At 41.6% G+C, this 27028-nt stretch overlaps 1 protein-coding gene across 4 annotated transcripts; it reads right to left on the reverse strand.

The window, feature by feature from the left end:
* Positions 1-4954: 4954 nt before the first annotated feature.
* LOC311143899 (interleukin-1 receptor-like 1) lies at positions 4955-16453 on the reverse strand. 4 transcript variants are annotated; one of them, XM_084179771.1, is made up of 12 exons: positions 16209-16453; positions 12113-12226; positions 11803-11902; positions 11440-11680; positions 8891-9074; positions 8521-8671; positions 8150-8218; positions 7915-8044; positions 7604-7752; positions 7362-7493; positions 6796-6960; positions 4955-6683 (listed from the first exon to the last, which is right to left on the reverse strand). In XM_084179771.1, the coding sequence occupies exons 2-12, from the start codon at positions 12155-12157 to the stop codon at positions 6280-6282; spliced, it is 1770 nt and encodes a 589-aa protein (XP_084035897.1). In that variant the 5' UTR covers positions 12158-12226; positions 16209-16453; the 3' UTR covers positions 4955-6279. The 4 variants fall into 4 exon arrangements, with proteins under 4 accessions (XP_084035897.1, XP_084035894.1, XP_084035896.1 ...); XM_084179768.1 differs by having other exon boundaries at positions 11440-11683; XM_084179770.1 differs by having other exon boundaries at positions 11440-11683; positions 12113-12244.
* Positions 16454-27028: the final 10575 nt, after the last annotated feature.

A 27028-nucleotide genomic window follows, 5' to 3' on the forward strand; every position in this document is an offset into this window, starting at 1 on the left:
GTCGGACCATCATATAATAGGCATATACATTACTCTTACTGAATTTCCACGTGGGTGAGGATATTGGAAATTTAATCAAAGCCTATTGGATGATAATTTATTTATAATTAGAACAAAGGAATTTATAACTGACTTTTTCCAACATAACATAGGTACAGCGAATCCCCTTATTGTATGGGACACCTTTAAATGTGCCTTTAGAGGCCATGCAATTCAGTACTCATCTCGAAAACAAAAGCAATTTAGGTCAAAAGAGTTTATACTAAGAAAGGAAATAGAAAGTCTAACAGAACAGATAGATGGCAATAAAAACTGTAACATAGAGGCTCAGAATAAATTAGAGGAAAAACAAAAAGAAATGGAGAAACTTATTCAAGAAAGATCAAGTGTAATATATTATAAAAATAAAGCAAACTGGATGCAATATGGGGAAAAATGCGCAAAATTCTTTTTTAATCTTCAACATAGGAATGCTACCAAAAATAACTTAATGAAACTGGTTACAATTGACGGAGTCACCCATAATTCACCAAATGATATTTTGAAGGAAGAAACAAAGTACTTTAAGCATATGTTTTCTTTTCAGTCGCCTCCATCTCCTCTAACTGAAGCTAATTGTAGAGATTTTTTTCTATTGATAATGTCAAATTAACAGCCACACAGAAAGACTCATGTGAAGGTGAAATTACAGAGGAGGAACTTCTGGATGCAATTAAAGACTTTAAGTCTGGGAAAACTCCAGGGTTGGATGGCATACCAGTCGAGGTATACCAAACCTTTTTTTGATATACTAAGAGGACCGTTATTAGCATGTTTTAACCACTCCTATGTAAATGGTAGATTATCTGACACTCAAGAAGAAGGTCTGATCTCATTATTACTGAAACAGGATACAAGTGGAAAATATAAAGATCCAGTCCATTTACAAAATTGGAGGCCCCTTACACTTCAGTGTTGTGATGCAAAAATCCTAGCAAAATGTATAGTGCATAGAATTAAAAAGGTATTGTCGGATATTATTCATTCTAATCAGACAGGTTTTTTACATGGAAGATACATTGGAGATAATATAAGGCAAGTATTGGAAACAATAGAACACTATGGAACATATGGGAAACCAGGCCTGCTATTCATAGCAGACTTCGAAAAGGCATTTGATAAAGTTCGACTGGGGTTTATATATAAATGCCTGGAGCATTTCAATTTTGGAGAATCTCTTATAAAATGGGTCAAAATCATGTATAGTAACCCTAGGTGTAAAATAGTAAATAATGGCTATTTCTCAGAAAGTTTTAAACTGTCAAGAGGAGTGAAACAAGGTTGTCCACTATCGGCATATCTATTTATTGTGGCCATCGAGATGTTAGCTATTAAAATCAGATCCAATAATAATATCAGAGGATTAGAAATACAGGGCTTAAAAACAAAGGTGTCATTGTACGCTGATGATTCATGTTTTCTTTTAAATCCACAACTTGAATCCCTCCACAGCCTCATAGAGGATCTATATACATTTTCTAACCTCTCTGGATTACAACCAAATTATGACAAATGTACTATATTACGTATTGGATCACTAAAAAATACAATGGTCTGATGGTGATGTGGATATACTCGGAATACATATCCCAAAGAAATAAATGATCTCACTTCAATACATTTTAATAGAAAGTTAGCAAAAATAGATAAGATCTTACTACCATGGAAAGGAAAATACCTGTCTATTTGTGGAAAAATCACCCTGATTAACTCTTTAGTATTATCCCAGTTTACCTATTTGCTTATGGTCTTGCCTACGCCTAGCGAACAGTTTTTTAAATTATATGAGAAAAAAATATTCAATTTTATTTGGAACGGCAAGCCAGACAAAATTAAAAGAGCATATTTATATAATGAATATGAATTCGGAGGACAGAAATTATTAAATATTAAAGCATTAGACCTATCACTAAAAGCTTCAGTCATACAAAAGTTATACTTAAATCCGAACTGGTTCTCAAGCAAATTAGTAAGATTGTCTCACCCAATGTTCAAGAAAGGCCTTTTTCCCTTTATTCAGATTACAACTTCTCACTTTCAGTTATTTGAAAAGGAAATAATCTCCCAAATGTCACTATTTCTAAAACAAGCCATAGAAAGTTGGTTGCAATTTCAATTTAATCCTCCAGAAACGACAGAACAAATAAGGCAACAAATATTGTGGTTAAATTCAAATATACTAATTGACAAAAAACCTTGATTATTTGACAGAATGTTTAAAAAAGGTATAATCTTCGTAAATGATATCATCGGTAGGACTGGTGGAGTTATGTCGCACATGCAGCTGACAAAAACATATGGAAATGTCTGCTCTACCCAAAATTACAACCAAATAATTGCTGCCTTACCGCAAAAGTGGAAGAGGAAAGTGGAAGGGGGAGAAAGTAAGGAACTTGTCTGTCGGCCTTGCATTAAAGAACATAATTGGTTAAGGAAAACTGTGATAAATAAAAAAGTATATCAGTTTCACTTAAGGACCAAAGGATTGACAGCCGTCCCATATAGATTGCAAAATAGTTGGGAAGAGATCTTTGACGTACCGATCCCATGGCATAGTGTTTATGAACTGACACGCAAAACGACACCGGATTCAAAAATTAGAATCTTTCAATTTAAATTATTATATAAAATTCTTGCTACCAATAGAATGTTATTTATATGGGGGATACAATCTTCCCAGCTCTGCAGATTTTGCTGTGAAGAGACAGAATCATTAGATAATAATATAATAATATGCCATTTAGCAGACGCTTTTATCCAAAGTGACTTACAGTCATGCGTGCATACATTTTTTTGTGTATGGGTGGTCCAAGGGATCGAACCCACTACCTTGGCGTTACAAGCGCCGTGCTCTACCAGCTGAGCTACAGAGGACCAGAGATCATTTGTTTTGGTTCTGTCCATTTGTAGCTTGTTTTTGGACACAGGTCCAGGAATGGCTAAAGGATTGCAATATTTACCTGGAACTAACCTTGCAGATAGCATTACTGGGTGATCTGAAAAGTCATAGTCAATCAATCAATAATATAATAATACTTTTAGCAAAAATGTTTATTTTTAATTCACAATCTGTAGAAGCAATGAGAATAGAAAGGTTCAGAACTTTTGTAAAACATCACAGTACGGTTGAAATATATATGGCAAATAGAAATCCTATATGGATGGTGTTAAGAGATAGATGGGAGGTATTGAATAGAGTTGAAGGATGGGACTAATAACAAATAACAACAAATAATAACAAAGATAGCTAATAATGTAAGCATACTGTGTCCATAATAAGTATATAGGTTGTATGTTGGGAGCTTTTGGGAAAGAGCACAGTTAGAAAGATATGGCATATAGAAGCAAACCGGATGGACATCATGAAAATGATCGGAGAGGTTGAGAGTAGAAGAAGTTCAGGAGCAATAATTTTTTTTTAAATATTTGTATTTGATACACTGCCGATTTTGCAGGTTTTCCTACTCAGAAAGCATGTAGAGGTCTGTAATTTTTATCATAGGTACACTTCAACTGTGAGAGACGGAATCTAAAACAAAAATCCAGAAAATCACATTGTATGATTTTTAAGTAATTAATTTGCATTTTATTGCATGACATAAGTATTTGATCACCTACCAACTAGTAAGAATTCCGGGTCTCACAGACCTGTTAGTTTTTCTTTAAGAAGCCCTCCTGTTCTCCACTCATTACCTATATTAACTGCACCTGTTTGAACTCATTACCTGTATAAAAGACACCTGTCCACACACTCAATCAAACAGACTCCAACCTCTCCACAATGGCCAATACCAGAGAGCTGTGTAAGGACATCAGGGATAACATTGTAGACCTGCACAAGGCTGTGATGGGCTACAGGACAATAGGCAAGCAGCTTGGTGAGAAGGCAACAACTGTTGGCGCAATTATTAGAAAATGGAAGAAGTTCAAGATGACGGTCAATCACCCTCGGTCTGGGGCTCCATGCAAGATCTCACCTCGTGGGGCATCAATGATCATGAGGAAGGTGAGGGATCAGCCCAGAACTACACGGCTGGACCTGGTCAATGACCTGAAGAGAGCTGGAACCACAGTCTCAAAGAAAACCATTAGTAACACACTACGCCGTCATGGATTAAAATCCTGCAGCGCACGCAAGGTCCCCCTGCTCAAGCCAGCGCATGTCCAGGCCCGTCTGAAGTTTGCCAATGACCATCTGGATGATCCAGAGGAGGAATGGGAGAAGGTCATGTGGTCTGATGAGACAAAAATATAGCTTTTTGGTCTAAACTCCACTCGCCGTGTTTGGAGGAAGAAGAAGGATGAGTACAACCCCAAGAACACCATCCCAACCGTGAAGTATGGAGGTGGAAACATCATTCTTTGGGGATGCTTTTCTGCAAAGGGGACAGGACGACTGCACCGTATTGAGGGGAGGATGGATGGGGCCATGTATCGCGAGATCTTGGCCAACAACCTCCTTCCCTCAGTAAGAGCATTGAAGATGGGTCGTGGCTGGGTCTTCCAGCATGACAACGACCCGAAACACACAGCCAGGGCAACTAAGGAGTGGCTCTGTAAGAAGCATCTCAAGGTCCTGGAGTGGCCTAGCCAGTCTCCAGACCTGAACCCAATAGAAAATCTTTGGAGGGAGCTGAAAGTCCGTCTTGCCCAGCGACAGCCCCGAAACCTGAAGGATCTGGAGAAGGTCTGTATGGAGGAGTGGGCCAAAATCCCTGCTGCCGTGTGTGCAAACCTGGTCAAGACCTACAGGAAACGTATGATCTCTGTAATTGCAAACAAAGGTTTCTGTACCAAATATTAAGTTATGCTTTTCTGATGTATCAAATACTTATGTCATGCAATAAAATGCAAATTAATTACTTAAAAATCATACAATGTGATTTTCTGGATTTTTGTTTTAGATTCCGTCTCTCACAGTTGAAGTGTACCTATGATAAAAATCACAGACCTCTACATGCTTTGTAAGAAGGAAAACCTGCAAAATCAGCAGTGTATCAAATACTTGTTCTCCCCACTGTATATAATAGAATTATTGTAAAATTAACTCTGTCCATAAGGTGTAGATAGTAAGTATTAGGGGTGTAACGATTCGTTTTAACAACGATTCGATTTGTATCACGATTCGTGGTTGTCGATACGATTCAAGGACGATATTGGTTCATTTAGAACGATACGATCCGAAACGATTCAGTGACTTGAAATCGATTCAGTAACCTTTTAGCCAAAAATTCAACCAGTGTGACTGAAATAAATACCTGTATACTGGACAGTGCAGGTGAAGTTTCCTAGATTCCTGTTTCTTGTAAGGACCGCAATGGTGGCTTGATAATTTCTCGCTCGTCGGCTTCTCCTCTGTCGTCCGCCATGCTATGTTTTGTTGTCTTTGCGCATTTGCGCTGCTGCTGGCGCGGGGCGATGACGTCACGGATAGGCAGACTGAATCGAGTAATGTTTAAAGCCTTTATCATTAAAAGTGCTAAGAAAAAACATTCATATAAAGTCTGACGTGCTTAAATCCAATGGGTTATTTCCTAGTATCGATACAATCGATTTATTAAATTTTAAAACGATGTTAGATTGATATATGTTGTCCAAAAGGCCAACTCGCCGAGCACAGATCGATGTAGTTGGATCATAGGAATATAAATCGATACATCGATGTAGTAGAAGGATCGTTACACCCCTAGTAAGTATAGACCAGAAGTAGAGGCCTGCGCATTGTTGTTCACTAATTTACTCCAAGTAGGGAAAGGATGGTGGGGTTGAAAAGTAATAAAGGGGAGTATATATATATTAAAAAATTAAAAAAATTAAAAACATGGGGGATTGGAAGTGATGCAGACAATTACATTGATAGAAGATACAATCTATCTGCAATATTAAGCTGATCCATTCCCCCCCCCAAAAAAAGAAAAAAGAAAAATAAAGAACAAGATAACACTTGCTGAAATTAGTCATTTACGATTCCCCACATGGCAGTTTCTTTTCATTGTTGCTAGCCATCCAGCATCAAAACAACACACGGCCTTCTGCCACATTGAAGCGTACACATCGTTTTTGTGACGTTCTCAGCTAACCTGTGTATATCTCTGCACAGCACTGGAATCATTCATTCTATTTCTATGACTGGAATAAGGATTTTCAGAGACAACCTGCGGTGTTCTCTTCTATAACAGAATCCCAGACCTCCAACTGCACTTCAAGTCCTCAGACCTTCTGATCGTTCACATAGAAGAGTCATATTAACCGGTTGTCAAAACTAGTCGAGTGGCGCGGCCAAGGCATCATGTAACGCACCCTCTTCCAGAAGCTTGAGTTGGGCAACGTCGACCCACGCTTTCCCTCCTGCCACATTAAGGGGGCACTCTTGCGGACCAGGTGCTGCAGGCCGGGGGGCAGGTGTGTGTAGCCCCCCTCACCCATGTCTCCCAGCTGGATGAGTATGACGCTCATCTCACTGTGGACCAGAGCCTGGTGGAGCCCCACCTGACAGTCATAGTCCTCCGCTGAGGTCAACGATGACGAGTAGCCCCACTGGCCCCATGACCCTTGACCTCCTGAGCCTGACCTTGAGCTGGGGGTCAGGATGACAATCAGCCTCCTGCTCAGCCGCATGCAGGCCTCCACCAACTCCATGCGGTCTGGGGACAACAGAACAGAGAGGAGCAGGAGAAGTTAACTTTCGACTTTGGTACTGTTTATTACTGTTACATTTGCTTCTTAGAGGGCAGGACACAGTCTGAAAGAACCAACCTTCTCCAGGTAGGTCGTCTCTGCCGTGGATGAAGAGTCTAAAGCCACACTTCTGCTCCAGGACAGTCGGCAGAACACTGCTCACAAAGTGATACACTTTCTCCTCCATGTCTTTGTCTATGCCATCCATTTGGTAGACAATGTAAGCATCATAGACCTTCCCATCTGAAAACACAGACAAAGAGGAGGTTTCTGTCAAACCTCAGCATGAAAGGAGTAGATTTGAGAGATTTGATTGAATTCCATTTGAACTGAAATTGAGTTATTTTAGTATAAAATGGCCCATTACTTCTACACTAGTAGTGGGATTGACCCAAGGCGGGACCTGTTGCGAAAGGCCTACTGCAAACAACTGCACTGCACAATCAGTGGGCCGATTGAGACATTTACTGTACAGTACAAGGTTAGAGTGCTCCTGTGTGGTGACTAAAAACTAAATGTAGTAATATGTTTATATGGTACCCAATACTATACAGATAATGTAGGCTGAATAAGCATTTCTGTACAATGAAATATCTTAGTGAAATAGCATCAGTAAACTTTAGTCTATGGCTAGATGTTCTTACCCTCAGATCGATCATAGCATTTGAAAACTCCACGGAAGAGGAGAGCCAGATCGATGTCAAACACTTTGACGGCTACAGCAGCTAGCAAGAAGAAGAGCAGCAATGCCACACATAGACCCATAAATATAAACCCTGTTGGGGGAAGACATGGAGGACACAACACCAAGAAAGTTAAAGAGTGTATATGTGTGACATGTGGATGTGTGTCTGAGTGATGTTTGTGTAAGTGTGTGTGCACTAACATCTTGGTTTGAGAGTCACCACTGCATGAATCCATTTCTGGTCGTTCATGGCAACACACTTGAACTCTGACTGGAGGTCCTTGATAGTCACTGTGTCTATGGTCAGGATAGCCGTGAAGATACTCCGCATTGAAGATACCTCCACCTCGCTACAGTAACACATACACACAAAATATTCACACAGTGAATTCTCAATGGTGAATCTGGGGTCTGTGTAAATTCTGTTACCATGTTCTCAAAAACAAGTGTGTGTATGCTTGTGTGTATGCGTGCATCCATGTGTGTGTGCGTGCGTGCATGTGTGTACCTACCTGGTGGAGTTCACTGAGTAGCCTTGCTGCTGCGAACCCACTTTCACTCCGTTCATCTCCCACCACACATGACAGTTGTCTTTAATGTTCTGCCCACAAAATGCTTCACACCTCAACTTCTTAGTGGTGTCTATGAAGAACAAGAGATACAATGAAGACAGAGAGATATACCGGGCAAACCAAATCAAGCACAACACAAGTATTTGAAAGTATTTGAGCCAGGTGTGATCCCTACACAGGTCTGTGGTCTCTGTGCTTCCGTCTCTAGGCAGGTTGATCTGAGGAGGATGCGAGGCAGAGGGAGCTGAAGGAGACAAACACACAGTTTAGTCAGAAAGATACTTTTGGATACATTCAAAATGTAGTCATTGATGTTTTTCATGATTGTTGCTGCCTCAAAGACCACACGTGATATGAGGGTTGCTTTTGATGTTGCTTTTGATCCTGATTGTTTGTGTAGCCTAATAACCTACTGTAATGTAGCCTAGAGTTTCTATGTTTGCTGACCCTGCTGCCATCTTGGATGAGGTTTCAGTAAAGCTAAAATCAAATAAATAAAATGCTGAGTGGATTGACAGAGCTGTCATCAAGCCACGACCTAGTTACCTTGGATCTTTAGTCTCCTGGATGCAGAAGTGTTGAGAACCCTCCCGTTGTGATCCCACGTGCACACACACGTATAGATGCCCTCGTCTGCTTTTGAGGCGCCATTCACCCACAGATTACTCTCGGACTCATTTGGAATGAGATTGAAATTCTGAAATGAAAGACAAACAATTTGACAAACTTTTTTGCTGAACTAGCAGTAAGACACCTGATTCCACTAATCAAGAGCTTGATGATGAGTTGGGTGTTAGTGCTGGGCTAGAACAAAACCTGTGCAACACTTATGAGCTTTAGGACAGGAGTTGAGAACCAATGGTAAAAAGTTTTGCAGTATTGAGGTTTGTGTTAGCATTCTGGTCATGTTCAGTACCTTATACCAGGCTAAGTTTTCTTTTCCATCCTGGCACAGTTGTTCCACGGGGTCAGGACATGGGATAGCGATGTTGTCTGCTGACTCTGAGATATCACTGAACAGGACTGAGTGATCGAATGGTTGGGCTTTGACCACAATCACCTCTGTCACAAATATGAGGCAGGTGTCTGCTGCCTTTCTCCTGGAACATATGAATATATACAGAGTACCAGTTATCCAAAACGGTTCTACCTGGAACCAACAGGGTTCTAACTGGGGGCCAGCCGAATAACGCTTTTAGGCTATAGATAACAAATGTTTTTTCAAAGAGTCTATATAGCCTGAAACTAAGCAGTGTAAAAACGTAGAAAGTTTCCTTACAAGCCAGAATGTTTAATAAATTTGTATTACATTTTACCATACCAGTTGTCTGTGTGGTTGGTCCTTCAGTGGGTCGAATTTTGAGACAGAATATCCACAGGAAAGTATTATTTACCTGACTTTTTAGAGTGCCGGTACTGCCGTTGATATTTCTATCATCTGGCACATGCTCAAAACCATGTAAACACCTGCAATATTTTGGTCAGTATGCATATATCGGCGTGCATGTCCTTCCATCTTGTGCTTGGCCTTAGGTCAGGAGCAAACACATCTATATTGCCACACACGAGTCCCGCGTTTTGAAGTCGGTTATAAAAGTTTTTTGTGGATATTTTGTCTCAAATTTCAATTGGCAGAGTAAGTTCAAATACAGTGCATTCGGAAAGTATTCAGACCCCTTCCCTTTTTCCGCATTTTGTTACGTTACAGCCTTATTCTAAAATGGATTAAATTGTTGTTTTTCCTCATCAGTCTACACACAATACCCCATAATGACAGGTTTTTAGAAATGTTAGCAAATGAATAAAAAATAAAAAAACAGAAATATTACATTTACTTAAGTATTCAGACCCTTTACTCAGTACTTTGTTGAAGCACCTTTGGCAGCGATTACAGCCTCGAGTCTACTTGGGTATGACGCTACAAGCTTGGCACACCTGTATTTGGGGAGTTTCTCCCATTCTTCTCAGCATATCCTCTCAAGCTCTGTCAGGTTGGATGGAGAGCGTCGATGCACAGCTATTTTCAGGTCTCTCCAGAGATGTTCGATCGGGTTCAAGTCCGGGCTCTAGCTGGGCCACTCAAGGACATTTAGAGACTTGTCCCGAAGCCACTTCTGCATTATCTTGGCTGTGTGCTTAGGGTCTTTGTCGTGTTGGAAAGTGAACCTTCGCCCCAGTCTGAGGTCCTGAGCGCTCTGGAGCAGGTTTTCATCAAGGATTTCTCTGTACTTTGCTCCATTCATCTTTCCTTCTATCCTGACTAGTCTCCAAGTCCCTGCCGCTGAAAAACATCCCCATTGCATGATGCTGCCTCCACCACACTTCACCGTAGAGATGGTGCCAGGTTTCCTCCAGACGTGACGCTTGGCATTCAGGCCAAAGAGTTCAATCTTGGTTTCATCAGACCAGAGAATCTTGTTTCTCATGGTCTGAGTCCTTTAGGTGCCTTTTGGCAAACTCCAAGCGGGCTGTCATGTGCCTTTTACTGACGAGTGGCTTCCGTATGTCCACTCTACCATAAAGGCCTGATTGGTAGAGTGCTGCAGAGATGGTTGTCCTTCTGGAAGGTTCTCCCATCTCCACAGAGGAACTTTGGAGCTCATTCAGAGACACCATCAGGTTCTTGGTCACCTCCCTGACCAAGGCCCTTCTCCCCTGATTGCTCAGTTTGGCCGGGCAGCCAGCTCTAGGAAGAGTCTTGGTGGTTCCAAACTTCTTCCATTTAAGAATGATGGAGGCCACTGTGTTCTTGGGGACCTTCAATGCTGCACAAATGTTTTGGTACCCTTCCCCAGACCTGTGCCTCGACACAATCCTGTCTCGGAGCTATACGGACAATTCCTTCAACCTCATGGCTTGGATTTTGCTCTGACATGCACTGTCAACTGTGGGACCTTATATAGACAGATGTGTGCCTTTCCAAATCATGTCCAATCAATTTAATTTACCACAGGTGGACTCCAATCCAGTTGTAGAAACATCAAGTATGATCAAATGGAAACAGGATGCACCTGAGCTCAATTCCGAGTCTCATAGCAAAGGGTCTGAATACTTATGTAAATAAAGGTATCCATTTTTATTTTTACATTTGCAAGAATTTGTTTCCGCTTTGTCATTATGGGGTATTGTGTGCAGATTGATGAGGATTTGTATTTTATTTAATCAATTTTAGAATAAGGCTGTAACATATCAAAATGTGGAAAAAGTCAAGGGGTCTGAATACTTTCCGAATGCACTGTATAATATTATTCAACGTTCGTGCAAGACAAGGGACATTTAGGGTTTTTTCTTTGTAAATGTGCATGCCTACCCTAGCCCTAGCTTCATGTACACATCCAGGTTCAACACTAACCCTAGACTCAACCCTCAACCTAACCCTAAGCCCCCCAAATAGGGCTCCCCCACCTCCGAATTACCAATTTAACCCCTAAACACACACACATCAACACACTGTTGTTGTATTACCAGTAGGTGTAGTACTGATCAGAGTCGTTGATTAAAAGGGGGAGGAAGAAGAGCACCGGCCCATGATGATGCACACGCCCTTCCTCAGAGGACGGGAGCTCCTGGGTTCTGTTTCTGTACCAGGTAAACTCAGTCACGTTGGCCCAATCCAACTCACTCAGGTTATGGTAGGCTGGCAAACTAAGGGCCTCCCCCTCTGTCACAGTAGTTTCATCCTCCTCAAATAGTTTACATGGGGACTCTGCTAAAATATTAACATACATTACCAGACTAAAAGAGGTCTATTGTTCTAGGTTCAATATATTCACTCTGCTTTGTAATAATAGGACGTAAAATGTGTGAAATGTGAAGAAGATGCTATACCTGTGTAATGACCTATTGTAGTGGGGTTTAAGGAAATGTCTCTCTGTGCAGAAATCCTAGTCAAACTAAGGAGCAGAAACATGAGACCACCATCCAACAACTACAAGACAAGAGGAACAAAAAAAGTTATGTTACCTTATTGTAAAGTTGGTCAGGAACTATCGTTCCAAACAAGACCCTATAATAAAACATCAGGACCATGCTTTACATGTTTTTACAATAAATTACATACTTATTTTCAAAAGGGAATAAAATACATAAGCAGAAAATATTTTTAGGTTCGGAGTGAAGAATAACTGAAAGAGCATACCCTGAAAGTGTAGGAGCACATTTTCTGCAAAACAGGAACTTGCATCCACTGATACGAAAGACCATGAGTCACATTTCTCTTGAAAGATCTTGCTAGGATATCCTGTGTTAGATACTGCAGAAAGAATTAAATCTGAAATGTTGACCAAATGTGGATTACTGAAATGGCAATGCAACATACAGTGAGGGAAAAAGTATTTGATCGCCTGCTGATTTTTTATGTTTGCCCACTGACAATGAAATGATCAGTCTATTATTTTAATGGTAGGTTTATTTAAACAGTGAGAGACAGAATAACAACAACAAAATCCAGAAAAACGCATGTCAAAAATGTTAAAATGTATTTGCATTTTAATGAGGGAAATAAGTATTTGACCCCCTCTCAATCAGAAAGATTTCTGGCTCCCAGGTATATTTTATACAGGTAATGAGCTGAGATTAGGAGCACACTCTTAAAGGGAGTGCTCCTAATCTCAGCTTGTTACCTGTATAAAAGACACCTGTCCACAGACGCAATCAATCAATCAGATTCCAAACTCTCCACCATGGCCAAGACCAAAGAGCTCTCCAAGGATGTCAGGGACAAGATTGTAGACCTACACAAGGCTGGAATGGGCTACAAGACCATCGCCAAGCAGCTTGGTGAGAAGGTGACAACAGTTGGTGCGATTATTCGCGAATGGAAAAAAACCACAAAAGAACTGTCAACCTCGGCCTGGGGCTCCATGCAAGATCTCACCTCGTGGAGTTGCAATGATCATGAGAACGGTGAGGAATCAGCCTAGAACTACACGGGAGGATCTTGTCAATGATCTCAAGGCAGCTGGGACCATAGTTACCAAGAAAAAAAATTGGGAACCCACTACGCCGTGAAGGACTGAAATCCTGTAGCGCCCGCAAGGTCCCCCTGCTCAAGAAAGCACATATACAGGGCCGTATGAACATCTGAATGATTCAGAGGAGAACTGGGTGAAGGTGTTGTGGTCAGATGAGACCAAAATCGAGCTCTTTGGTATCAACTCAACTCGCCGTGTTTGGAGGAGGAGGAATGCTGCCTATGACCCCAAGAACACCATCCCCACCGTCAAACATGGAGGTGGAAACATTATGCTTGGGGGTGTTTTTCTGCTAAGGGGACAGGATAACTTCACCGCATCAAAGGGACAATGGACGGGGCCATGTACCGTCAAATCTTGGGTGAGAACCTCCTTCCCTCAGCCAGGGCATTGAAAATGGGTTGTGGATGGGTATTGCAGCATGACAATGACCCAAAACACACGGCCAAGGCAACAAAGGAGTGGCTCAAGAAGAAGCACATTAAGGTCCTGGAGTGGCCTAGCCAGTCTCCAGACCTTAATCCCATAGAAAATCTGTGGAGGGAGCTGAAGGATCGAGTTGCCAAAAGCCAGCCTCGAAACCTTAATGACTTGGAGAAGATCTGCAAAGAGGAGTGGAACAAAATCCCTCCTGAGATGTGTGCAAACCTGGTGGCCAACTACAAGAAACGTCTGTCCTCTGTGATTGCCAACAAGGGTTTTGCCACCAAGTACAAAGTCATGTTTTGCAGAGGGGTCAAATACTTATTTCCCTCATTAAAATGCAAATCAATTCATAACATTTCTGACATGCGTTTTTCTGGATTTTTTTGTTGTTATTCTGTCTCTCACTGTTCAAATAAACCTACCATTACAATTATAGACTGATCATGTCTTTGTCAGTGGGCAAACGTACAAAATCAGCAGGGGATCAAATACTTTTTTCCCTCACTGTATTAACCATCACACCACCACCACCACGCTTGACATTTGGTATGATGTTCTTACTGTGGAATGCAGTGTTTGGTTTTCGCCAGGCATAATGGGACCCATCTCGTCCAATAAGTTGACTCAAGTTTGCCAAAAAGCACCTGGACGATCATCAAGACTCTTGGAAGAACGTTCTATGGACAGATGATTCAAAAGTATAACTTTTTGGACGACATGGTTCCAGTAATGCCTGGCGAAAACCAAACACTGCATTCCACAGTAAGAACACCAAAGGTCAAGCATGGTGGTGGTGGTGTGATGGTTTGGGGATGCTTTGCTGCCTCAGGACCTGGACGACTTGCCTTAATAGAAGGAACCATGAATTCTGCTCTGTATCAGAGAATTCTACAGGAGAATGTCAGACCATCCGTCTGTGAGCTGAAGCTGAAGCGCAGCTGGTCATGCAGCAAGACAATGATCCAAAACACACAATCAAGTCTACATGAAAATAGCTAAAAAGCAACAAATTTGAAGTTTTAGAATGGCCTAGTCCAGACCTAATCCCAATTCAGATGTTGTGGCAGGACTTGAAACGAACAGTTCATGCTTGAAAACCCACATGTCACTGAGTTAAAGCAGTTCTGCATGGACGAGTGGGCCAAAATTCATCCACAGCGACGGATCAACAACTACAGGAAGCATTTAGTTGGAGTCATTGCAGCTAAAGGTGGCACAACCAGTTATTGAGTGTAAGGGGGCAATTACTTTTTCACACAGGGGAATTGGGTGTTTTTATTTTTTTGTCATTTAGCAGACGCTCTTATCCAGAGCGACTTACAGGAGCAATTAGGGTTAAGTGCCTTGCTCAAGGGCACATCCACAGATTTTTCACCTAGTTGGCTCGGGGATTAGAACCAGCTACCTTTCGTTTACTGGCACAACGCTCTTAACCACTAAGCTACTGTTGGGTTCTATTTTTCTCATAATTGGATCTGTATGTGATGAATAACTTAGAAGGAATGCATTAATGAGGAGCATAGGTTTGTACTATACTGATATAAATTGTTTCACATAACAGGCTGTGATTCATGTAAGGAACGTTAGGGGTAGGACAGATAAGACTTGTATTTCTTACAGATACGAACACTCTCTCTTTGTTGTCTGTGAAACCGTCCTTGAACGTGGGTACATGGAGTACAGATTGGAGGGGTGTCTTTTGGGTGCTGACTCCGCAGGTTATTATGATAGAAACTTATGCCTGGGAACGGTGGAGCACCAAGGGGTGGAGCGCCAAGGGGTGGGACTAACCCGTGCGCCAACGGATTGGCTGAGTAAAGTCTAAACCACACTCAGTCCTTTACTCTGATTGGCCAACAGAAGAGGTGGGAACTCTCTGTCAGAGTATTTGAGAAAGAACCTGTAAACAATGTTTTAGTTCTCTGTCTGCCCTGCGTGGTTTTTCAGTGAGACCTTATACGAACCTTCATACTTATCATACATACATTTTGCATATAATAAATTAAGCTTGGATTGAAGATATCTTGATTCTTATTCCAATACCAGATTTGAATTACGCAATTTCTAACACTACCTGCCACCACAGTGTTGCATAACTTTGTTTATGAAATAAATATGTAATTGTTGTGTTATTTGTTCACTTATGTTCCCTTTATCTAATATTAGGTTTTGGTTGAAGATCTGATAACATTCAGTATCACAAATATGCAAAAGTAGAGAAAATTTGAAAGGGGGCAAATACTTTTTCATAGCACTGTACTGTATTTGCCAACAACAACAAAAAATATCGCTTTGGTGCCATTTTCATAAGCATGTTGTTAAATTTCAAAACTCTTAGTACAAAACTCCAAACTGCTAACAACTGTAATGCAGAAAGTCTTACATTTTAAACATTTTATTGTGCATTTATTTTGTATGGAGACGTCTATCACTACACAACCATTGATCCAAACATTTATTCAATCACCAAACAACATAATGATATATTTTCAATTCATGACATTGTTGCCAAAACCAGATAGCAACCTCTGTCCAGTGAAGTCCACAAAGAATATTGCATGTACAGTAACAGACATGACCTACAGCATTGTCAAGCAAGTTAATGTTTCCGACATTTTCGGACCACTAAACAACTATTGATTTAGAACCACAGAGTGTTACCGCAAGTTGCAAAGAAAACAGGAGCTGCCTCCACTATTCCAACACAATTTCAACTTTAACATTTAAACATAATCAAATCACCTCTGCTTAGTCTAATACAGTGACAATTAAAAGATACCAAAAACAATTTAGTCCAGTCAAGTAAGCTAAATATGATGTGGATTGTGTACTTACGTTTTGCCCTAATTTTTATGCACTATGAGAGAGAGAATTCTGATTAATTCAAACAGCCTGATCTCCGAAGTCGACGTCTATAGTCCCAATCAATCACACACATCGCAGAGCTACAGCGGTGTAGTACAGAACAGGTTACATACGCTTTTATTTTTTGTTGTCCTAGGCTACCTGGCTGAAATGCTTGCTCGCTAGCCTAAACAAAGATTTCTATAACTAGACCAAGATAGACCACTGACCGTCGTTTCAAACGGGAACAAAGAGTCATAGTGGGCAAAACAAGCAAGGAGGTGGGCAGAGCTACGCACTTACCGTTAGGTAACGCCTACTCTGAAAGTGCTCGTGTGCAATAACTCAATTCGCCTTTGCACTCCTTCTAAACAACGCAATTTTTAAAGACTTTGGCAAAGGGTAAAGTCTACAAAACGTAGTCCACTATGTTTGTAACATATTCTAGTTTTGGGAACAGAAAATGTAATTGAGATCAAATGTTTCATCAATGAGAAAATTAGCAGAATGTCGGCCAGAATCCATCTCGTTCCATCTTCTCCACTGCCGGCCACTGAGCTTCCTCTCACTACCAAATATGCCAAGCGGATGCTTCAATAAAAATAAAAAAATAAAAAAAATGTATTGGTCACATACACATGGTTAGCAGATGTTATTGTGAGTGTAGCGAAATTCTTGTGCTTCTAGTTCCGACAGTGCAGCAATATCTAGCAAGTAATATCTAACAGTTCCACAACAAAAACCTAATACACACAAATCTAAGTAAAGGAATGGAATACGAATATATAAATAAATATATGGATGAGCAATGTCATTATCAGAGTGGCATAGGCTAACATGCAATAGATAGCATAGAATACAGTATATACATTTGAGATGGGTAATGCAAGATATGCAAACATTATTAAGATAGTATAGAATACCGTATATACATATGAGATGGATAATGCAAGAAATGTAAACATTATTAAAGTGGCATTATTAAAGTGACTAGTGTTCCATTTATTAAAGTGGCCAGTGATTTTGAAGTCTGTACGTCTGTGCTAGTGATGGCTGTTTAACAGTCTGATGGCCTTGAGATAGAAGCTGTTTTTCAGTCTCTCGGTCCCAGCTTTGATGCACCTGTACTGACCTCACCTTCTGGATGATAGCGGGGCGAACAGGCAGTGGCTCGGGAGGTAGTTGTCCTTGATTATCTTTTTGGCCTTCCTGTGACATCGGATGCTGTAGGTGTCCTGGAGGGCAGGTAGTTTGCCCCCCCGGTGATGCTTTGTGCAGACTGCACCACCATCTGGAGAGCCCTGCGGTTGTGGGCGGTGCAGTTGCCGTACCAGGCTGTGATACAGCCCGACAGGATGCTCTCAATTGTACATCTGTAAAAGTTTTTGAGGGTGGCAGGCCAAATTTCTTCAGCCTCCTGAGGTTGAAGGGATGCTGTTGCGCCTTCTTCACCACACTGTCTGTGTGGGTGGACCATTTCAGTTTGTCAGTGATATGTACGGCGAGGAACTTTCCACCTTCTCCACTGCTGTCCCGTCGATGTGGATAGGGGGGTACGCCCTCTGCTGTTTCCTGAAGTCCACGATCATCACCTTTGTTTTTTGTTACGTTGAGTGAGAGGTTATTTTCCTGACACCACACTCCGAGAGCCCTCACCTCCTCCCTGTAGGCTGTCTCATCACTGTTGGTAATCAATCATACTATTGTTGTGTCATCTGCAAACTTGATGGTTGAGTTGGAGATGTTGTTTCCTACCTTCACCACCTGGGGGCGGCCTGTCAGGAAGTCCAGGACCCAATTGCATAGGGAGGGGTTGAGACCCAGGGTCTCAAGCTTGATGATGAGCTTGGAGGGTACTATGGTGTTGAATGCTGAGCTATAGTCAATGAACAGCATTCTTACAATAGTGTTCCTCTTGTCCAGATGGCATAGGGCAGTGTGCAGTGTGATGGCGATTGCATCGTTTGTGGACCTATTGGGGCGGTATGCAAATTGAAGTGGGTCTAGGGTGACAGGTAAGGTGGAGGTGATATGATCCTTGACTAGTCTCTCAAAGCACTTCATGATGACAGAAGTGAGTGATAGGGGGCGATAGTCATTTAGTTCAGTTATCTTTGCATTCTTGTGTACAGGAACAATGGTGGCCATCTTGAAGCATGTGGGGACAGCAGCCTGGGACAGGGAGAGATTGAATATGTCCGTAAACACACCAGCCAGCTGGTCTGCGCATGCTCTGAGGACGCGGCTAGGAATGCTGTCTTGGCCGGCAGCCTTGCGAGGGTTAACACGTTTAAATTACTCACGTGGCCATGGAGAAGGAGAGCCCACAGTCCTTGGTAGCTGGCCGCGTCGGTGGCACTGTGTTATCCTCAAAGCGGGCAAAGAACTTGTTTAGCTTGTCTGGCAGCAAGACGTCAGCAAGACGTGGCTGGTTTTACTATTGTAGTCCGGGATTGTCTGTAAACCCTGCCACATACGTCTCGTGCTTGAGCCGTTGAATTGCGACTCCACTTTGTCTCGATATTGACGTTTTGCCTATTTGATTGCCTTGCGGAGGGAAACAACCACTCTGTTTGTATTCTGCCATATTCCCCGTCACCTTGCCATGGTTAAATGCGGTGGTTCGTGCTTTCAGTTTTTCGCAAATCTATACACGGTTTCTGGTTAGGGTAGGTTTTAATAGTCACAGTGGGTACGACATCTCCAATACACTTCCTTATAAACCCACTCACCGAATCAGCGTATACGTCTATATTATTCTCAGAGGCTACCCGGAACATATCCCAGTCCTCGTGATCAAATCAATCTTGAAGCGTGGATTCCGATTGGTCAGACCAGCGTTGAATAGTCCAAAGCACGGGTGCTTCCTGTTTGAGTTTCTGTCTATAGGAAGGGAGGAGCAAAATGGAGTCGTGGTCAGATTTGCCGAAAGGAGGGCTGGGGAGGGCCTTGTATGCATAGCGGAAATGAGTCTAACAATGGTCCAGCATTTTTCCAGTGCGAGTGCTACAGTCAATATGCTAATAGAATTTAGGTAGCCTTTCTCTCAAATTTGCTTTGTTAAAATCCCCAGCTACAATAAATGCAGCCTCAGGATACAGTGAGGGAAAAAAGTATTTTATCCCCTGCTGATTTTGTCCGTTTGCCCACTGACAAAGACATGATCAGTCTATAATTTTAATGGTATGTTAATTTGAACAGTGAGAGACAGAATAACAAAAGAAAATCCAGAAAAACGCATGTCAAAAATGTTATAAATTGATTTGCATTTTAATGAGGGAAATATGTACTTGACCCCTCTGCAAACCTGACTTAGTACTTGGTGGCAAAACCCTTGTTGGCAATCACAGAGGTCAGACGTTTCTTGTAGTTGGCCACCAGGTTTGCACACGTCTCAGGAGGGATTTTGTCCCACTCCTCTTTGCAGATCTTCTCCAAGTCATTAAGGTTTCGAGCCTGACGTTTGGCAACTCAAACCTTCAGCTCCCTCCAGAGATTTTCTATGGGATTAAGGTCTGGAGACTGGCTAGGCCACTCCAGGACCTTAATGTGATTCTTCTTGAGCCACTCCTTTGTTGCCTTGGCCGTGTGTTTTGGGTTAAGTCATGCTGGAATACCCATCCATGACCCATTTTTAATGCCCTGGCTGAGGGAAGGCGGGTTCTCACCCAAGATTTGACGGTACATGGCCCCGTCCATCGTCCCTTTGATGTGGTGAAGTTGTCCTGTCCTCTTAGCAGAAAAACACCCCCAAAGCATAATGTTTCCACCTCCATGTTTGACGGTAGGGATGGTGTTCTTGGGGTCATAGGCATCATTCCTCCTCCTCCATACACGGCGAGTTGAGTTGATGCCAAAGAGCTCGATTTTGGTCTCATCTGACCACAACACTTTCACCCAGTTCTCCTCTGGATCATTCAGATGTTCATTGGCAAACTTCAGACGGGCCTGTATATGTGCTTTCTTGAGCAGGGGGACCTTGCGGGCGCTGCAGGATTTCAGTCCTTCATGGCGTAGTGTGTTACCAATAGTTTTATTGGTGACTATGGTCCCAGCTGCCTTGAGATCATTGACAAGATCCTCCCATGTAGTTCTGGGCTGATTCCTCACCGTTCTCATGATCATTGCAACTCCACGAGTTGAGATCTTGCATGGAGCCCCAGGCAGAGGGAGATTGACAGTCCTTTTGTGTTTCTTCCATTTGAAAATAATCGCACCAACTGTTGTCAACTTCTCACCAAGCTGCTTGGCGATGGTCTATTAGCCCATTCCAGCCTTGTGTAGGTCTACAATCTTGTCCCTGACATCCTTGGAGAGCTCTTTGGTCTTGGCCATGTTGGAGAGTTTGGAATCTGATTGATTGATTGCTTCTGTGGACAGGTGTCTTTTATACAGGTAACAAACTGAGATTAGGAGCACTCCCTTTAAGAGTGTGCTCCTAATCTCAGCTCATTACCTGTATAAAAGACACCTGGGAGCCAGAAATCTTTCTGATTGAGAGGGGGTCAAATACTTATTTCCCTCATTAAAATGCAAATCCATTTATAACATTTTTGACATGCGTTTTTCTGGATTTTGTTGTTGTTATTCTGTCTCTCACTGTTCAAATAAACCTACCATTAAAATTATAGACTGATCATTTCTTTGTCAGTGGTGAAACGTACAACATCAGCAGGGGATGAAATACTTTTTTTCCCGCACTGTATATGGTTTCCAGTTTGCATAATGTCCAGTGAAGTTCCTTGAGGGCCGTCGTGGTATCGGCTTGAGGGGGGATATACACGGTTGTAACAATAACCGAAGAGAATTCTTTTGGGCGATAATACGGTCGGCATTTGATTGTGAGGAATTCTAGGTCAGGTGAACAAAATTACTTGAGTTCCTGTATGTTGTTACAATTACACCATGAGTCGTTGGCAACAATGTCATACTCGTTTGGACCAGACAGCATCAGATATATGGCCTACACATAGAGAGACAGAGGGGCACTGTTTCGCTTGCTTGGATGCTTTCTCCTGTAAGATACATTCCGCCTCTTGCGAATTGAAGGAAAATTATGAAACACAGAGAGACAAAAGATACATGATTTTATGTATTTTTATGTATTTTGGGGGGAAGCCTGGAATCCATGAATACATGGCACTGCTGTAACGTCTAATTTTCTTATTTTTGTTCAAGTTCTCGAAACTAAAGAATTAAGTAATGTAAAAAATTTGAAACTGAAATCTGACCGTTTTAAAGGTTGTTCACTTAAAAGTGGGATTAAAATGGATTTAATTGTGATTTTTTTGTCAACAATCTACAGAAAATAATCTTTAAAAAAAAAGATAATACAAATTAAATAACTACAATATAGTCTTTGCATAAGTATTCAGCTTCCTGAGTCAATACATGTTAGAAACACTTTTGGATTATATTACAGCTGTGAGTCTTCTTGGGTAAGTCTATAAGAGCTTTGCACACCTGGATTGTGCAATATCTTCCAATTAGTCTTTTCAAAATTCTTCAAGCTCTGTCAAGATGTTGGGGATCATGGCTAGACAGCAATTTTCAAGTATTGCCATAGACTTTCGAGGAGATTTAAGTCAAAACTGTAACTTGGCCACTCAGGAACGTTCACTCTCTTCTTTGTAAGCAACTCCAGTGTAGATTTGGCCTTGCATTGTATAGGTTATTGTCCTGCTGAAACGTGAATTCCTCTCCCAGTCTCTGGTGTAAAGCAGACTGAACCAGGTTTTCCTCTAGGATTTTGTCTGTGATTAGCGCCATTCCGTTTCTATTTATCCTGAAAAACTCTCCAGTATTTGCCGATGTCAAGCACACCAATACCATGATGCCTCTCACAGCCATTGAACTCTGTAGCTGATTGAAAATCACAAATGGCCTCAAGGTAACATCCTTGAGCAGTTTCATTCCTTTCCTGCAGCTCAGTTCAGAAGGACAACTGTATCCTTGATGTGTCTGGGTGGTTTAATACATAATCCAAAGCATAATTATTAGCTTGATCATTCTTAAAGAGATATTCAATGTCTGATTTGTTATTCTTACACATCTACCAATCACTGCACTTCTTTATGAGGCTTTCGAAAAGCTCCCTTGTATTTGTAGTTGAATCTGTGCTTGAAATGCAATACTTGACTGAGGGAACATACAGATGTTGTATGTATGGGGGACAGAGGAAGGGTTAGTCATAATTTTTTTTATGTCAACCCCTATTATTTTGCACAGTGAGTCCATGTAATTTATGTCATTTTTTAAGCTAGATTTTACTCCTGAACTAATTTAGGCTTGCCTAAACAAAGGGGCTGAACACTTATGCAACGACTATATTTTAGTTATGATTATTTTATTTATCTTAAAAAATAATAATAATTCAGCTTTGACATTAAATATTCGTTTTTGTAAATTGTTGATTAAACAAATGACAATTAAATCAATTTTAATCCCACATTGTAACACAATAAAATGAATCCAGGGGGTCTGAAGACTTTGGCAAGGCACTGTATTAGTCACCCCCTTCACACAGCCATATCACATTGAAACACCCATGTGTTACAAATACCCATGGTTTATATGCAAGTCCTACCATAGACTTGGACTACTTACATGTGTCCCAAACTATGAAGAGTTGTATTTAATATAAATATAAATTATGAATATGTTGTATTGACTTTTAAATTATAATTGTATTTAGCAGATCATTTGCTCACATGCTTTGGCAAAAATAGACCTTTTGAATGACAAACTGAGAATCAACTATCAAATCTCACTTTGACACCACCATGTCTAAATGGCGCTTTCACTAAGGAGGGGGGAAAACACAGATAATAATAGATCTCTTGCACAAGCAGGTTGAAGGGAGCGGGTCTCTTCAGTACAATCTTCAACTGTATCTGAAGAAAATACTGTACACTGGATTTCAAACTCAGCTCTTTATTATTTAAGCTTTAAAGCCTTCAGTGACTCCAGAAAGTATTGCAAACTGGCTCTAACCAGAATAGAAAGAGGAGTGGGAGGCCGAGGTGCACAACTGAGCAAGAGGACAAATACATTAGAATGTCTAGTTTGAGAAACAGGCGCCTCACAGGTCCTCAACTGGCAGCTTCATTAAATAGTACCCGCAAAACATCAGTTTCAACGTCAACAGTGAAGAGGTGACTCAGGGATGCTGACCTATGCAGAGTTGCAAAGAAAAAGCCATATCTCAGACTGGCCAATAAAAAGAAAAGATTAAGATGGGCAAAAGAACACAGACACTGGACTTTTTCATTGCAACTCTTCCTAGGTCAGCATCCCGGAGTCGCCTCTTCACTGTTGACGTTGAGACTGGTGTTTTGCGGGTACTATTTAATGAAGCTGCCAGTTGAGGACCTGTGAGGCGCACAGCCAAGACAAAGCAGGAGTGGCTTCGGGACAAGTCTCTGAATGTCCTTGAGTGGCCCAGCTAGAGCCCGGACTTGAACCCGATCTAACATCTCTGGAGAGACCTGAAAATAGTTGTGCAGCAATGCTCCCCATCTAACCTGACAGAGCTTGAGAGGATCTGCAGAGAAGAATGGGAGAAACTCCCCAAATACAGGTGTGCCAAGCTTGTAGCGTCATACCCAAGTAGACTCGAGGCTGTAATCGCTGCGAAAGATGCTTCAGAAAAGTACTGAGTAAAGGGTCTGAATACTTATGTAAATGTGATATTTCCGTTTAATATTTGTATTTTTTTTTAGCTAAAATGTCTAAAATCCTGTTTCTGCTTTGTCATTATGGGGTATTGTGTGTAGATTGATGAGGGGAAAAAACGATTTAATCAATTTTAGAATAAGGCTGTAACTTACCAAAATGTGGAAAAAGTCAAGGGGTCTAAATACATTCCGACAAGTCTGTATATAACTGTGTCTGTCAGTCAATGTAATTAGCTTTATGAAGATGTGCTATCTTTAATGAACTAATTGTCATTTATCAGCAATGTGGGTGGAGTTATATTACAGTCAGGAGAAATTGGACTTTGACTGTTGAGCGCCCACATGACCAGCATGTCAAAACGAAAGATAATGGAAATGATAGCAGGGTTGAATGAGTATACTTCAGTGAAGTCCAACAAAGGGAGAGAGAGGTTCTAAATGGCTTCCAGAGCAAAGAGACAGAATGGTCAGTTACTGAGTTATATCTAAGCTTACATTTTCAGTGCATTGTTTATAGTTTTCTCACATTGTATTTATAGGCCTAGTCATCAATAGTAATATGTTATGTTGATTCTAGCTAAAATATTGGTCATATATTGGAAATTTGGTCATACTGTAATGCCTAAATTCAAGTGTGTTATATTTTATAAAACATGCCCTCTTCTCTCTAGTAGGGGACCAGCGTAGTCTCCCTGAGCTGAGAATCATCCTCCTGGGGAGGGATTGGCTGGAGAAGAGTCAAACAGGAAACACCATCCTGGACAGGAAGCTGTTTGACACCGGGAGGGACGTGGAGATGTGTGTGAGGAGACAGAGTCTAGTGAACGGCCGGCAGGTCACTGTGGTCAACACACCAGACAGATGCATCCAGTACTCCGTGCAGGACCCTCTCCTTGTCCACCGTAACATAGAAGCCAGTATGTCCATGTGTCAACCAGGTCCCCATGTCTTCCTCATGGTCATCCCTTTGAACCCACGCAAAGGCAGGGAATGGACAGTAGAGGGCCCCCTCAAGATTTTAAACCATACAGTCTGGAGACACATTATGGTGGTGTTTACCAGATGTGAGAAACTCAGGGGAATGTCACTAGAGGATCACATAGCGAGACATGGGTTTCTCCAGGAGATGGTGGGGAAGTGTGGGCATAGGTACCATGCTTTAAACACTAAGGCCAACACATGGTGCAATGATGTCACTCAGGTCCCAGAGCTGCTGAGGAAGATAGATAAAATGGTGGCAGGTGGTCCTGGTTATGTTGTCATGAATGAGAGGTTTTCAATGGCAATTGAAGTTAAGAGGACGGCAGAGGATGAGAGGGCGAGCCTGAGACGGATGAAGGTTCAGAGACAGAGGGAAACACTCAGATCTCTGCTCAGGGGTGAGGATCAAAAAAATTCTAAATATATATATATATATATATTTTACCTAATGATTTCCCCCAAACCTTTACCCTTACATTTTAATCGGTTCGGTGCGATATATGAAATCATGGAAATAGATTATGTTATCTAAAATAAATATCTCCCATTCAGGTAAGTCCCACCAACTATCTGAAGCTGAGCAGAGAATCATCATAGTGGGACCGCGATGGGTTGGGAAGAGCTCATCTGGAAATAGCATCCTGGGTAAGGAAAACTTTGAGGCTGGACACACGACTTCTCACAGTGTGAAGAGACAGGGTGACATCGCCGTAAGGCAAGTCACAGTGGTGGACACACCCGGGTGGCATGGGCGATACTGCACTGAGGATACTCCTGAAGAAGTAAGACTTCAGATTATAATAATAATAATAATAATAATAATAATAATAATATGCCATTTAGCAGACGCTTTTATCCAAAGCGACTTACAGTCATGCGTGCATACATTTTTGTGTATGGGTGGTCCCGGGGATCGAACCCACTACCTTGGCGTTGCAAGCGCCGTGCTCTACCAGCTGAGCTACAGAGGACCATCTCTTTGTGCTCCAGAGCCGCACGCTGTCCTCGTGGTCGTACGCAGTGACGAAACATTCACAGAGACAGACAGGTCAAGAGCAGAAGAACAACTGAATCTGATTGGCTGGTCAGTCTGGAGTCAAGCTATAGTGTTATTCACCTGGGGAGACAAGCTTGGAGACACAACCATCGAACATCACATCGAGAGATGGCCTGCCCTTCTGTGGCTTGTTGATAAATGTGGTGACAGGTACCATGTCTTTGATAATACAAGCACGGCTGGAGGCCCTCAGGTCAAAGAACTTCTGGAGAAAATTGAGGAGACAGTGGTGGGAAACGATGGTGGACACTGGCTCAAAATGTACTGGGAGCTCGGGGAGAGCAACAAGAAGTTGACAAAAAGCTCTGAGGAGATTGGGAGAAGACTAGAGAAGGTAGAGAAGGAGAATAACAAGCTTAAAAGTATGATTGAAGAGAAAGAGAGGAAAGTAGAGAAAATACATAAGAGATATGAGGAGAATGATGGAATGTTGAAAGAGATGGAGCAGAGAAGCACAATGAGAGAAAAGGAGACAGAAGAGAGACATATGGAGTATGAGCGAGAGAAAGAGGCCCTCAAACAAATGTGTGTGGAGAACGACAGAGCATTGGATCAGATGGAGAAGAAGCATAAAACAGAAAGTAAAGAACTGAGAGACAAGATAGAAAACCTGGAAAAGAGAACGTTTGAAAAAGAAGAGGAGTTGAATGCCACAATAGCTGATTTACAGAAACCGCTACAGGAGAATAAACACAGGTATGAAAGGAAAGAAGGGGAGATATCAAAACTTGAGAGAGATGTAGCGGAGTTTAACCATCAGAATAAAGTGAGAGAAGAGGAGTTGAATGCCACAATAGTTGTTTTACAGAAGGAGTTACAAGAGAATAAACAAATTAATGAAATGAAAGAAAGGCAGGTTTCAAAGCTTGAGAGAAAGGTAACAGAGATTAAGCATCAGAATAACGTGAGTGAAGAAGACATGATCAACCATCTGAAGATTAAGGAGGATCGAATGCAACTACACAGAGAGGAATCTACAGCACCTGCAGACATGGTGGACACCTCTTATCTAAGTGAGTGCGTGAATTGCCTCCATTTCAGATCTCATTTAGCTATAAATGTAGTTAAATAATGTAAAACATGGTGATTGTTAATGC

The sequence above is a fragment of the Coregonus lavaretus genome (assembly GCF_964263955.1).
Source record: "Coregonus lavaretus genome assembly, chromosome: 16".
NCBI classification, from domain to species: Eukaryota; Metazoa; Chordata; class Actinopteri; order Salmoniformes; family Salmonidae; genus Coregonus; species Coregonus lavaretus.

Bases quoted from the DNA above. Each gene is read 5' to 3' on its own strand.
- LOC311143899 (XM_084179768.1), bottom strand. From the start codon at position 12,157: ATGCAAGTTCCTGTTTTGCAGAAAATGTGCTCCTACACTTTCAGG. The intron at 8,045-8,149 runs GTAGGGATCACA...TGTTCTTCATAG, and splicing joins CACAGAGACCACAGACCTGT to ACACCACTAAGAAGTTGAGG. The intron at 6,961-7,361 runs GTAAGAACATCT...CTGTGTTTTCAG, and splicing joins ATGCTATGATCGATCTGAGG to ATGGGAAGGTCTATGATGCT.